Genomic DNA, 14,991 nt, shown 5'->3' with positions numbered 1-14,991 from the left:
TTTTAGGTAAAAATTGAACATGATGTGTAGTGACATTAAATTATTCTTTTAACTAATACTCCAACTAACAAAATCATGTGACACGATTTTTCTACATTCATCTCGAAGACGCAGGAAATAAAATATCTTATGGTTTGACTAATTAGGAAAAAATATGATTATGATTTAACTGCCCGATAGGAAATTTATTGCGACATTTATTTCCATTATCTGTTCACTCTTTGACCTATAACGTGTATGAGCCCATTTAGATAAAATTAAAATATGATTAAATCAGCTTTTAATATCTTTTTTAGCTTTTTAGGTATTTGGTAAAATTAAAAAATACTTAAAAAAACTAAAAATTGATTAAAAAAAAGCAAAAAGTGAGAAGCTGGGTACCCCAGTTTTTTGCTTTTTAGATTTTTTTTTTTTAAGTTTGACCAACACATTTATTTTTTTATCCTTTTATTTTTTTTCTCTTTGTCTTTACTGAATTCATCATTACATCGAAGTAAAATTTTATTCTAGAATTCAAAATTATAAATAATTCACCTTATTTATGGTGTTAATAATTTTAAAGATATTTAAATCATTTAAAAATAAAAAAATGTGTAACATCACTTGTTTACCAAACACATCAATAACTTTTTTTTTAGTTTTCAACACATATATCCAAACACTTTTTTGATTAATTTATAAATACTTATTTTAAGCTTTTATCACTTAAGCTAAAAAAAACTATTTTTTTAATCTTATCCAAACGGGCTCTATATCCCTCCGTTTTAAATTAGTTGGTCTGCTTTTTAAAAGTTTTTAGTTTCAATTTAGTTGTCAATTTTATGAAATTAAGAGGATATTATTATATTTTTTCAATACTATTCTTATCATTATATAATTAAACAAAGTGCAAATACTACATATAAATATTTTATTTTCATTAATTTAATATCTCCTTACTCCTTAGTATCATCGAAAATAACCTATAATTTTCAAAAGAATTAAGTAATAATCCATTTATGGTTCGATATTTGGTGTCCCAGACATACACTAATCACACCAATCTATCTTGAATACAACAGTTAAACTCTATTACGGTAATGATACTGTAGGAGATCTTGTGAAAAAATAATTCGGCTCTAGAATAATAAAAAGTTCTCTCTCATGTTGCTCATCGAATTCGAAACACACTATTTTTACATAGATAAATGTACTTTCACATCTTCTTAGCCCAAAATTGCTAAGAAAAGGAAACACTTCCTTTTTAGTATACTCTCCTGAATAGATTGAGTGGAGACGAAACAACTTTTCATAACATAAACGTATAACACATAAAAATTTGTTGGGTCTATTTCATACTATAATTGAAATAAGTGTAAATAACACAAATCTCAACCTTTAAGAATTAATTACATCCTATCCCACTTTTATTAATTAGTTTATTCTCTCTCCCCTTTAACATACATAAGAAAAATACATATACATAGCTTGTTATGTATATTTGAAAGTTTTACTGATGTTAAAAAATGAACTAACGTATTCTCTTGATTTAAGGATGCTGTTAAGTCAACTAATTAATTAAGTGAATTAATGCTTTCTTAATTTGTGTAACAACTTCTAGATTTTAAATTTTAAATTAATCAAATACAGTAAAATAAAAACATACGGAAATTAAACACCCAAAAACAAATCAAAACACTGATTTCATTATAGCTTTGAAGAAAAAAACTTCAATTGGAATTCTGTAAGATGAATATTGCTATTGTTTTGAGGTACTCTAGTCAATGGAGAACCGATACAAAATATATAAATTATAAAAGTGAAGGGATCGTTGCTGCTGAATCAATAAGTTACTTGAGGTTGATTTCTTCAATTGCAGACGAATTAAACATTACAGTGCAAAAACAATATTGATGTAAGTTATGTCTAGCAACTTGCCAAAAGGCTTCTTTATTGATGTACGAATTAAATTTATTTTTTCAGAAAAAAAAAAACTATGGTTGAATATATATATATTCGGTATGAATCTGGGAGAAGATACATTGTTGACCTTGAAAGTGGCTCATGCAACTGTGCGAGGTTTCAAATAGACCAAATACCTTGTGCTCGCGCTATATCTGTGTTGAAGTCTAAACATGTAAAAGATTTTGGACCATATTGTTCGGCATACTACGAGTCAAACACATTAGTCAAGACATACGAAGTTCCAATCATTCCGATGTCAGATAAGAAAGATTGGAATGTCATGAAAAGTGTAGATGAGGAAGAAGTGTTGCCACTGATATACAAAAGACTTCCAGGAAGACCGAAGAAGGGGCGAAAAAAGAAATCCAACGAAACACTTTCGTCAAGCGCAAATCATTGTGGACGATGTGGACATGAAGGGCACAATAGACGTTCATGTAATTTTTTTTCAAAGGAGAACTAATTTTTTGTTTTGCTCTACTCGTGGAGAGTAATCACTGATTTTTGTTATCATTTTTTTAGGAATTACTTGATTGATATGTTTCAGTTTCATATTTTTTCGTTGAAATAAATTTTAGTTTTCTTCCGTTTTGAAATTTCAGTGTTACTTTTTTTTTTTTTGTAATTAGTATGTCACACAGTTATGTATATTAGCTAACATACATAACCTGTATATTTAGCCTTTAAATCATTTATCTGTATTATGTAAATTAAATATACATTAATGTATATCATTTAACATACATAGCTACAATATAATCTGTAATTTGTATATGTAAACATATAGTCGTTGTAAAATAAAAAAAAACACATGTTATTGATTTTTCATATACTCTTGAACTAACTTATTGTTTTTCTATACTATTGAATATTAATACTTGATTTTGTGTTATTAATTATTTATAAATTACTTCATTTATATGTTATAATTTTTTATTAATGCGTTGAAATAAGTTTGAGTTTACTTCAGTTTAAAATTTTAGGTTGATTTATTTTATTTTTTTTGTTTGTTTAAAAAATTCTGCTATGTATATTAGCTAATATACATAACCTGTATATGTAAACTTTGACTTACCTATGTTTGTTAGGTAAGATTACATGTACATTCATGTATATTTTCCAACATCTATTACTACGTTATGATGTGTGCTATGTATATGCAAACATATACACTATTAAAAAAATTCAGTTTATTCATTTTCTTTATACACTTGAAAATTTTATATTTGTGTCGATGTAAACTTCAGCTATGTATATTAGCTAACATGCATAACCTGTGGATATAAACTTTCACTCATTTAAGTATATTTTTCAACATATATTATTAAGTTTTATAATGTGCTATGTATGTGTAAACATATTCACACATAAAAATAATACAGATTATTTGTTTTTCATATACACTTGAAAAAGTACATATCTGTGTATATGTTATCATACACAAAATTTAATAGGTAATGTACAACACAATAATAATGAATATAATTTTTCATCCTCGTCATTCAAACTATAATTCAAAAACATATGTCAAATGTGTTTCATAACAAACAACTAATATTAGTTTCAAATTTTAGATTCCTAAAAAATCCACTGAAATATAAAGTCTTCACCATAATGATCTTAAATACTACTCAACACTAACTATTTCAGTTTCATTGGGTAGGTAGACATTTTTTGTCCTTAATCTTGGAGGGTCGTCATTGTCACTGACAAAACCTTTCTTCGCTTTCTGAAGACCGTAATTTCTAAGGAGTGCTGCGCATCGCATACGATAGTACTCTGCTTCAATATCCACTGAAGGCATATCCATTTCTTCACTTAGGTATTCTGCTTATCCAGCAACGAACACTCCACAGTTACTGACATGCATACAAAGAACAACATTAATTAATATAACACATCATTAGTAATACTTGATAAAAAAAATTAAAAGATTACTTACAAGCTGTCACATTCTTGTTGCGTAATGTTTTGTATATTATTAATACATACATAACAATATGATGTATCTTAAACTGGGAATTTCATTATAAATCAAACAACAAATCAAAACTTATGCATATGTCTGACATATACATATGTAATTTGCATTGCCTCAAACACACATAACAATACATAATTCAAACTCATTCATGTATATGTTCAACAACATATAAACAGTAATGTATGTTCATAACAACATATAACAAAATGAGGCATTTCATGCACATCAAACAACATATCAAAACTTATATATATGTCTAACATATACATATGTAATGTGCATTGCCTCCAACACACATAAAAAACATAATTCAAAACTCACATATGTATATGTTCAACAACGTATAATTAGTAATGTATATTGTTAACACATACATAGATACTAATATATAAACATGCAAGAATCACATATGTATATGAACTATAGATATAACTGTATTCAAAGTAAAAAAGCAGCACGTATGTATATGCCTATCATATACAAACAAGTGTTATGTATACACATGGAAAACTTCTAAAAGATAGACCGAATTGAAGAAAAATTCTAAAATCTACCGCAGAACTAACAACCATCTCCAAGTAATTAAAAGTTTGAAAACCTCACATTATCAGGTATAACATAAATATCTAGTACAAATTAACAATGAAATTCAAAATCGAAAAAATAGAAAAATCTTTGGTAGATGTGACCGTGCAGTATCATCTTTTTTTTTTTGTTTTTTTTGACGATTCTCTAATTTCATTTTTCGACCTTTCATCAACAACTGAACTAACCCAACAACCCGATTTGTTGGTTCATTAGGCTCTAACTGAATTAATCCTGAACTAAAAGAAGAAGAATCATCTATTTACTAAGTAATATATAGTTAATTAATAACTTGAAAATAGTCAAATTTGAAAACAAAAAAGTATAATCCAGAAATCGATTTTATAATTGTGAAAATAGAAAATCAAAAACTTACTCCATTACTATGAAAAATCATTAAATGAACAACATGCTAAAATTCAGAATGTTAAAAGGAGTTTCAGTTAAAATTGAATTTCAGAGAGTAGCAGAATGAGTTTCAGTTAAAATTAAATTTCAGAGAGTAGCAGAATTGGACTCAAATTCAAAAATGCTAATTTCAATATGTTAAAAGGAGTTTTAGTTAAAATTGAATTGTCAGAAAGAGGCAGAATTGGACTCAAATTCAAAAATGGTAACTGCTCCTTGATTGTAGGCTTCTTCCATGGAGAAACACCGATAGTTAATTTTGGTAATGCTATGTATATGCATTTTTAGAGAGAGAATAAGAAAAAATGAAATTTTTGTAATATGTTTTGCGAGTTGGGATTTTATGTAATAAGTGATACTTAAATTGTGCTTTTATGTAATTTTGAGTTGAAATAAATCTTAAATTTATTTGGGTTTGGATAATTAATTTGGACTTCACAAAGTAAATAAGTCCATTTTATTATTTTTGAGGCCAATGCCTATTTCATCTAAAGGCTCAAATAAAGGCTCACTTGATAAGTGACCAACGGAATTTGAAACACTAAAATGTTGTCCGACTTTCTTAGCAATCAAATACATCTCAAGAAGATTCAAAATCATTCTACATTCCATATATATGTTGCGCCCAAGGGTTGGCTTAGTGGTAAATGAAGCGGGTGAAAACCATGAGGCCTCAGATGTTGTTGGTGGGAGGTGACAGATATCCCGACACCACGATTATAAAAATAAAATAAAAAAAATAAATGCCGGATAAATAAAAATTTTCTTTCTTTTAATTTAATGATTGCAATTTATTTTTTGTACATGAGAAATTTTATTTTGAACAAGTTAATTTCCTATTTCATTTTCCAAATGTTAGCATCAATTGGATAAGGTGATAGGTAAGCGAAAGGGTAAAAGTAAGCCATTAATGCAGGGTTAAAGTTTCACCAGAAAAATACTTCACATGGTTATGTTGGCCATTTAAAGGCTCAGTACGTGCTGTTTATTCTGACGTAGCGAGAAATACTTACACACTGCTTATTTCGAATTGAGAAATAGTAATCACTTTTATATGTAGTTTTATCAGGTACTCATGATCAATTGATACATAAATTGATCACCAAGTTAAATTCATATAATTTGGTGTAAATATCGTGTGTACATATATATATATATTACATCTGTGTAATTTCATATAATTTGGCGTGAATATCGTGTGTACATATTTTCCATAATTTCCTTAAAAGGTGACACAAAATGTGGAATAAATCATAAATGTCGTTCAATTCTTGCCTATAATAGCTACAATGAATTTTGGTATTCTTTTTCGTCTTCTAACTGGCCAAATTGATTGTAATTTTTGGAAATGCACAAATTTGGAAAAGCAAAATCACAAATCATACAAGAGTAACAATTCTTTTACTTTTTGGGCAAACTAGTGTTCACATCAATGCATTTTTGAAACTACGATATCACAATATATATCAAAGAACTTAGACGAGGCGTTTTGTAAGCATATGGGAGGTACCTGCTAGAAAAATTTGAAAGATAAAAGAGTTATTGTTCTCGGTAAGGGCAGCCCAGTGCACTATTTTGAAAGATAAAAGAGTGTTGTTCTCGGTAAGGTCATCCCAGTGTACTAAAGCTCCCGCTATACACAAGTCTGGGGAAGGGTCTGACCCCACAAGGATCTATTATACGAAGCTTCACCTTACATTTCTGCAAGGGGCTATTTCCACGGCTCCCCTAGTAAAACCACCAGAGTGTGTCATTGCAATAAAAGCATGCATCATACTTGATAACAGTCGAATGTACTCTTCATTCACATTTTGCAAATGAACCTAGTAACAACAATCCTAAGGGAAGGAGAATCCATTTGGCTTAATAACAAAAGCATATAACACGTCATACTTATAAAACAAACAGATTAGAGGTGGTAAACAGCAGCTAGGTTGCTTGAACTCTCCAAAAATGTTTGCCGCACCCATGTTGGATCCTTCAAAATTACACTATTTTTGGAGGATCTGATGCGCATCCGTTGACATTCTTCAAGAGTCCGAGCAATATTAGAACAGTAGTACATCTCAAAGGAGCCCTCTCCTCCTCTTGTAGTCACTAACACTTAAAGTTAGTGCATGCCTTCTCCCATCGTTCTCAGGAACGCTACATCCAACTGTTGCTTCTATCCTCTGCTTTCGAGCCATAAATCCGGCTTGGGCTCCTTGAGGCCCTCCAAACTTCTGAAGCATAGCCAACGAGATAGGCAGATCGAAATCATGCAGGGAATTTGATTCTGTTCCTTGATCTACCGGAGCATTTGTGTCCACCAACTTTCCAGCTCCTGCTGCAGCCTGCAAGGCTGCTTCTGTTGCTGCCTCTCCTCCGTCAGCAGTTCCATTAGCCCCATTATTGTCTCCAGCTGCCAATGTTGCAGCAGTAGCTTCACTGCTGGGTGCACTTTTTGCAAAATAATTTGTAGACCTAGTCCACCTTCTAGAAAAAGGATCATACCCAGCCTCACCAGCTTTTAACAGTTGATTCACTGGTCTGAGTTCTGATGCATTTTTGAAATTCTCAGCCCTATTCTTCCGGTTCATCTCAGCGAGCCTGCGAGCCTTGTCATCTTTCTCTTGAACTTTCCTGCTAGCCTCCAGCTCCTGCAGTCTTGCCTTAATCCTCTCGACCTCTGCTTCATCATTCTTCATTTTGGCCACTTCCATCTCCCTTCTCAAACGATCCTTCTCAGCAGCAACATTAAGTGGCCTCCATGTTGCAGATTTTTTCTGCTGCAACATCTGCTTTACAGTGTCAGCAGAGTAAACAAATGCGTTAGATTTCTGTATGGCCTCTTTCTTTTCCAACACATCTTGTTTACTGGGCAAACGACCACCACTTCGTTCTACTTCCCTTACCCACTGATCAAACTCGTCCCTTAGAGGAAGAGAGTCGGAAACCATAGCCATCTGCCACCTAGCAGCAGAGCTTTCATTGCCCCAAATGACATTCAGATATTTGGATGTGGTTTTATTCTCTAGCTTGTACTGTCGATTAGGATCTGAAGCATCAACATTCCGGACCATACAGAGCCTATAGATAGGACCAGACCTTGACCTCCCAATGCCAACTCTTACGAAGCAACCCACAATTAACTCATCAAAGAAGGGCTCCATAAACCATTTTGCCAGTTTAGACCGTCGAATGGAGATTTCTCTTATATCCTCAAACGTTGGCAACTGTGACTCCGGTGATGACTTGTCATCATCACTGTCATCCATAGCATCATCAGCTGATGAATCTCCCTCATTACTATGTGAATCACTTTCTCCCCTGGTAGGACTACTACCTAAGGCCACAGCTGCAAAACTTCTACGTTTGATAGGTGAGTAACCCCTGCTTCCAGAACCTCTTCTAGCTGCATCCCCCCTAAGTTTCCATTGACCCTCAGGATCCTGCTGCTGTCTAGCTCGTTTGGCTCGTATCTCATTCAATGCATCATCTCTATCAGCTGCCCTATCCAAAGCTCTAGTAGACGAGCGCATACCACGAGAATGCGAACGCGGTGAGCTTTGCTTCCTAGGTTGAGCCCGATCCTTAATCATCTTATTATGCAGACTCCTATCAGATTTCTTCGCTGCACGATCAGTCAATATCATCTCCCTTTCCAATTCAGTCATCTGAGCAAGCTTCTCCCTGTCATCATCATCCTTATAAAGATCACTTCCAATAGAATCATCATCACTCTCATTACCATAACCATCTCCATCGTCACTATCACGCTCATTTCCATAAATACTACGATCATCCTCTCTTTCTTGATTGTCCAATCTTTTCTTAAGAGGAACTTGTGAACCAGATAGCTTTCGACCTGAATAACCCCGACCATCATCATCATCATCATCATCGTCAGAATCATCATCCCTCGAATCACTTCCATCATCCGAATACGAACTCTTATGATGCCTTCTAGATGATGATGATGAAGGTGGACGGTTCCTTCCACCCGTATTCGTCCTACCAGCTGCCTCCAGCAGCAAATCAGTTAACTCTTCTTCCATCCAAACCAACTCTTTCAACACAAACACAACATCCAAACAAGTAAATACAAAAATTCAGCCAAAAACACAGTATAAACAAGCAGCACTAAACTATTTTACTATAAGCAAAGGAACAAGTTCAAATGATTCAGATCCATATTCAACACTATCAAAACATAATATATTTTTCAATTTTTCTAGTTCAATCAAAACATATTAATAGCCAAAAGGAAATAATAATTTATATACGTACAAATGATTACGCCGGATGAGAGGAGTTTGCCGGAGAGATAGAAAAGAGAAAGGTAGAAATTAGGGCAGAGCAGAGAATGGTCGGTAAGGGAGAGCAGTAAGTAGTTTATAAGATCCGTTTTGAGCCTATTGGGAAAAAGAATTGGGCTTGGGCTATTATCTTTAGGACATTTTATAGGAAAAGAACACTTTATAGCATTTTTTAAAATAAATAAATAGCCCAAGTTTAAAAAAAATTCAAAAAGTAACCAGTCGAATATGCTATTTTCGCTTTATAACTATTTTCTAATTTGGATCATTTTGGATGTATTCATATACAATATTGATACAGTCTATATACAATACTGATACAATATTCAACTTGGGCAATTCAACCCTTTTAAAAATATTTCAATTTTTTTTTGCTATAAATTTTTTAACTGATCAAATATTATTCCCTTTTTTATTGTTTAAAAATAATAATTAAATTATATAAAAATGATATAATTGTTAAATAGAATATGTATCTATATAAGATACATGATAGAGATTGTATAGTTTTATCAAATATATATATGTCTAAAATATATATAAAAATATATAGAAAGTGTATTAAAAATGTATAATTATTGTATACAAAAATACAATTATTGTATGCATTGTATATCGAAACTATATAATTGTTATATAGAATATTTATATGTATAAGATATGTACAGAAGGTGTATAAAAGGTGTGTAGAAACGGTATAGAACAAACCAACAAATTGAAATAGCTAGAAAGTGAAATTTATGTTCCATGACCATTTTTGTGGTAATAGTTTAATTTGAAGTGTCGTTTCTGTCTTTCCTCCCATTTTATATAGAATAGCAAGCATGTGCCATATAGATAAAATATATAGACAGGTCTGTCAACTTTTTGATTTTTTTCGTATTGATACTTCAATTAGGGTGTGTTACTATTACACTTTTTACATCTAAAAGGGCATTTATGAGGTGTAAAAGTGTAATAGAAACACGACCTAATTGAGATTTATAGGAAAAATCTCATACATGTACACAGTAAAGTGATTAGTTTGTGCTAAATAGAAACATGATTTATATATATATATATATAAAATAGTTCAAAAGTGAGCTGCTATATGCATGACTTCTTAATATTTGTTTTTTTTGTAAGAAGGGGGCATATCATTAAAGGTTAATAGAGTTATTACAAGACTGTTTGTCGGGGTCTCCAGATTCCCCTAAAACTAGCTGATGATAATCTGAATTAATATTAGTTACATAGCGATGTTCAACCTTTCTAGGAAAGGTAGTTCCTAACTTGTCTGCTTGCAAAGGGTCTTCAGCATACGATGGTGGAACTATCAAAATTTGCACTAGGTCAAAAGCTGCCTCCCCCCTGATATCTGGCTAGCGCATCAGCAACCTTGTTCTGCTGTTTGTAAGAGTGCTTCCATGTTGGGTTGTTCAGTCCCTACATTAAGAATCTGCATTCCGAGATCATATTGCAGTAGCCTAGGTGGTCAGTGCATAACATTTGAATCACAGTTTTTGAATTAGAATTAATTTCCAAGGGGGTTAGATTGTTAGAATGGGCTATCCTGAGGCTTTCTTGATTGCTAGCAGTTCAGCTTGATGTGCACCTACATGAGGAAGGTCTTTATGAATCCTAGGATCCAGCTACCTTTGTGGTCTCTAAATACCCCCTACTCTACCTGGACCCAGTTGGGTCCTAACACTTGCATCAGTGTTGAGTTTGTAGAAGCCCTGGTTGGGGGGGGGGGTTCCCATTTGAGATAGATGGTGGTGGAAGGCCTTAGAGGTCTGGTAGGATTTACAATGGTAAGGGCATATTCATTGGCACGAGCTATAATTTGTTAAATAGAGATGTTATCATCTCTGTTGTTGAACAGGTTGTGATTTCTAGTTAACCAAATATTCCACATGCAGAAAGGAAGGATAGTATCCCAAGAGTACCAATTGTTAAAAGGTTTGGTTGTTATGGCTTTCCAAGTGTTGACCCAGTTATGATTATTGAGGGAGGTGGAGTCAAAGCAAGCTATAGAGATGTTGTTAGCAACAACTCCATCCCAGAAGGTTTTTGCTTTAGGGCTTGGAAGAAGATGTGGGAGATATTTTCTTTAATATTTGTACAGTGGTGACAATGAGGTGTCACGTCCATTCCTAAGTAATTGAGGTAACTCCCAGTCGGGAGTCTGTTGTGATTAAGAAGGCAAAGGAAGGTTTTGATCCTATTAGGGGTTTTTAGTTTCCAGATGAAGAGGTGATCTTTTTCAGGTTCCATGGTATTGGATAAGAGGGTGTTGCAAGCACTTTTCATTGTGAACTTACCATCTGGGGATCTGTCCTAAATGAGTTGATCTTCTCGCACACTCAAATTAGGGATGTAGGAATTGGTGACAATATTATACAGGTCATGCGGAAGGTGAAAGGATATGGTTTTTAGGTTCTAAGTTCCCTGCTTGTAAATAGTATTAACAGTAAGCTTGTCCTCTCTCTTATTCAAGGGTCCAACAATACAACTCCTAATAGATTGGTGGTTGGGGATCCATTTATCAAGGAAGAATCTGACTTTGTTTCCTCTGTGAATAGTCCATCTTTGGTTTTTCATGCAAGTTAACCATCCCTGTTTTATACATTTCCAAGTTCTAAAGCAGGGTCTTTAGTTTGGTCCTTTATGGTGTTGTCTGCAGTATTTGTCGTAAAGGACTCTTGCCCAGAGAGATTGAGTATTGTGGTACATTCTCCAAGCTAAGTTTACATGAGCAGCCTCATTTCTGATCTCACACTTTTAGAGTCCCAACCCCTCATTATCTTTTGGCTTAGAGATTTTCTCCCAGCTGAGAAGATGAATCATTTTCCTATCAGAAGTGGTCCCCCAAACAAAATCTCTTTGGATTTGGTTGACGGTTTTAGTGATTTTGTCAGGGATCTTGATAAACTGCATCACATGAGAGGAGGTAGAGGAAAGAGTGTACTTTGTAAGGGTGATATACCATCCATGAAGAGCATGTTAGTTTTCCACCCTTTCATTTTCTTGTGCATGCTGTTAATGATGAATTGAAAATCAGAATTAGAGGGTCTAGCATGGAAAATTGGAAAACCTAAGTAATTTCCAAAGGTGTCACCAGGACTGATGTTTAGGAGAGCAGTGCAAGAGGAGATGGTGGTGTCTTTGCAGTTTTTAGAGAAGATTTTCTTAGATTTTGCTTGGTTGACCTACTGGCCTGACTTCACATAAAAGTTATTGAGGCCATGGTTTATGGCTAGGCAAGCTTGGGGGTTGGCTTTAGAGAGGAGGGTAAGATCATCAACAAAAAATAGGTGGGAGATGGAAGGGCCATGAGGAGAGATACTGATGGGTTGCCATTCTTTATCAGAGACTTTTAAGTCTATGATTCTGGAAAGCCTCTCCATGCAAAGGATGAAGAGATAAGGGGATAAAGGGTCCCCTTGTCTGATGCCTCTTGAGGGTTTGAATTGTTGAAACACGGAGCCATTTATGAGGATGAAAATGGTGGTAGTGGAGACACAAGACATGATTAGAGAGATAAGAGGTTGAGGGAAAGAAAAGAAGTGGAGTGTATCCCTAATGAAGGACCATTCCAGCCTATTAAATATTTTTTCAAGATCTATTTTTAAGATCATGCTTCCCTGTTTTCCTTTTATTTTCTTGAAATGGGTTATGAATTCTTGAACAATCATGGCATGGTCAGAGGCTCTCCTGTTTTGAAAGAAGTTTGCCTGACTAGGGCCAATGATCTTATGGAAAAGAGGCTTCATTCGGAAGACTATAATTTTGGTGATGAGTTTGTACAGGGTGTTGTGCAAACCTATGGGTCTATAGTTTTTGATAGAAATTGCATTAGGACACTTAGGAATTAGACACAAAAAAGTAGTATTAACAGAGGGGTCCATAGTGCTAGTCAGAAAAGTGTTATGATAAAATTTCATCACCTTAGACTTCACTATCTCCCAGTACCTTTGGAAAAAAATAGGTTGGATTCCATCTGGACCAGGGGCTTTCATAGGACTAAAAGACTTAATGGCCCTAGTGATTTCAGGGTCAGACAGAAGGGAGGATAGAAGAGTAATGATAGAATTAGTAAGAGGGTTACAGGTGGGAGAGGTCTAGTAGATAGGGTTATTCAAGTTAGGAGAGGCCATATGACTGGTGGTTTAGAGTGAAGAGAAGAAGTCAGTGACATGATTGGCAATGTCAGTGAGGTTCTCAATCCAGTTTCCTGCCTCATCCTTTAGACTGAGGATTTTGTTTCTCCTTATTCTATTCAAGGTAGAGGCATGAAAAAACTTAGTGTTTGAGTCCTTATGTTGGAGCCTGGTAATTCTAGACTTGGTTTTCCAAAATTCTTTTTCAAATTTGAGCATGGAGTCATAGTCAGAGGTAAGCTCATTTTTTAGATTTTGCAAAAAATCACTGGTAGCATATTGGTGAGATTTTTGAATCCCCCAATTCTAGCTAACAATCTTCTTATTTTGATGAAGATGTTACCAAAAGGATCCTTATTCCAGATGGTGGAGTTTTGTTGGAGATTCATGATAGCTTGCATAATGAAGGAGGGGGCCTAGAAGGACTGGTGGACCACATTTTCAAAGGTAGGGTGTCTGACCCACATGGGCTCCATTCTGAAAGGTCTACTAGAATGGCTATGGTTGTGATTGGAAATATTAACAAGCATCGGACAGTGATCTAAGTGGGTCCTAGGAAGGTGAGTGATAAAACTGTCAGGGTATTTATTAATCCAAAGGTTATTAGCCAGACATCTGTCCAACCTTTCAAGAATGAGAGCACTCGTTTTTTTTATATTTTATTGGCCCAAGTGTATTTACTCCCTTTAAAGCCTAGGTCTACTAGCCCACTAAGATTAAGACAATTCCAAAAAAGGTTAGTTCTGTAGGGGTTTATGTTATTACCCCCATATTTCTCACTGGCTTGAAGAACTTTATTGAAGTCCCCCCAAATAAACCGAGCATTATTGTGGTTCTGGGCTAGGTTTATAATGCTTTCCTATAAGGAAGTCCTAGTGGGAAAGTCAGTACTAGCATAAACTGCAGTAAATAACCAAGAGTGGAAAAATTGATATACCTTAACTCTGGTGTGAATAAACTGTTGGGTGATGGAAATGTCTTCAAGTTTCAGGAGATTTTCCTTCCACATGATGGCCATCCCACCATCTCTGCCAATAGCAGGAGATTAGATCTAATCATCAAAGCCAAGGTCAGTGGTGATCCCTTTGTGTTCAACCATTTTAGTTTCTAGCAGCACAATCATTGCAGAATTGTGGAGCTTAACTAAAGAGGTACACTGCCTCCTGAAGGTAGTGCTGTGGGATCCCCTAACATTCCAGATGATGAAGTTTATCATTATATTCATTGGAATTGGGGGTATGGAGATGACAATCTTCCCTTTCCCCTTGGCTTAAGTAGGGTTGGGGATCCTAAAAGGCCTCAGTGTTATCCCTGGTAGGTTCTGTTCTATCATTGTCTTCAAGGTCAGAGAGAAGATCATATGTGTTTTTGCACAAAGCACAATAATAACTTCTCTTGATGACTTTTTGAACTCTTTTTGAAAGTAATCCTCTAGAAGAAAATTCTTTGGGCTTAGATCTCCAAGATTTTCCAAGATCTGTTCTAGATCCTGATTGCATTGCCTCGAGTTGTTGAGGTTGGAGCTTTCTTCCTCTTTTTGGTTTGCTGCCCATGTTTCTGGAATTTGGGGAAGGTGCTGGCTCATCAGGGGGCCCATGGGGTTCCATGGAATGAAGCAAGGGACAATTAG

The 14,991-nt window shown here is 34.4% G+C and overlaps 1 protein-coding gene across 1 annotated transcript; it reads right to left on the bottom strand.

Annotated features, from left to right (window-relative positions):
* Window positions 1–6,674: 6,674 nt before the first annotated feature.
* LOC107859409 (protein RTF1 homolog) lies at window positions 6,675–9,353 on the bottom strand. Its single transcript, XM_016704412.2, has 2 exons — window positions 9,191–9,353; window positions 6,675–8,969 (listed from the first exon to the last, which is right to left on the bottom strand). Exon 2 carries the CDS (start codon window positions 8,956–8,958, stop codon window positions 6,988–6,990), a length of 1,971 nt encoding a protein of 656 aa, XP_016559898.2. The 5' UTR covers window positions 8,959–8,969; window positions 9,191–9,353; the 3' UTR covers window positions 6,675–6,987.
* Between the last annotated feature and the right edge of the window lie 5,638 nt (window positions 9,354–14,991).

Source organism: Capsicum annuum, chromosome 2 (assembly GCF_002878395.1).
Source record: "Capsicum annuum cultivar UCD-10X-F1 chromosome 2, UCD10Xv1.1, whole genome shotgun sequence".
In the NCBI taxonomy this organism is placed as follows: domain Eukaryota; kingdom Viridiplantae; phylum Streptophyta; class Magnoliopsida; order Solanales; family Solanaceae; genus Capsicum; species Capsicum annuum.
Note: the sequence above shows the minus strand (reverse complement) of the source record. Positions and strands in the feature narration are given on the sequence as shown.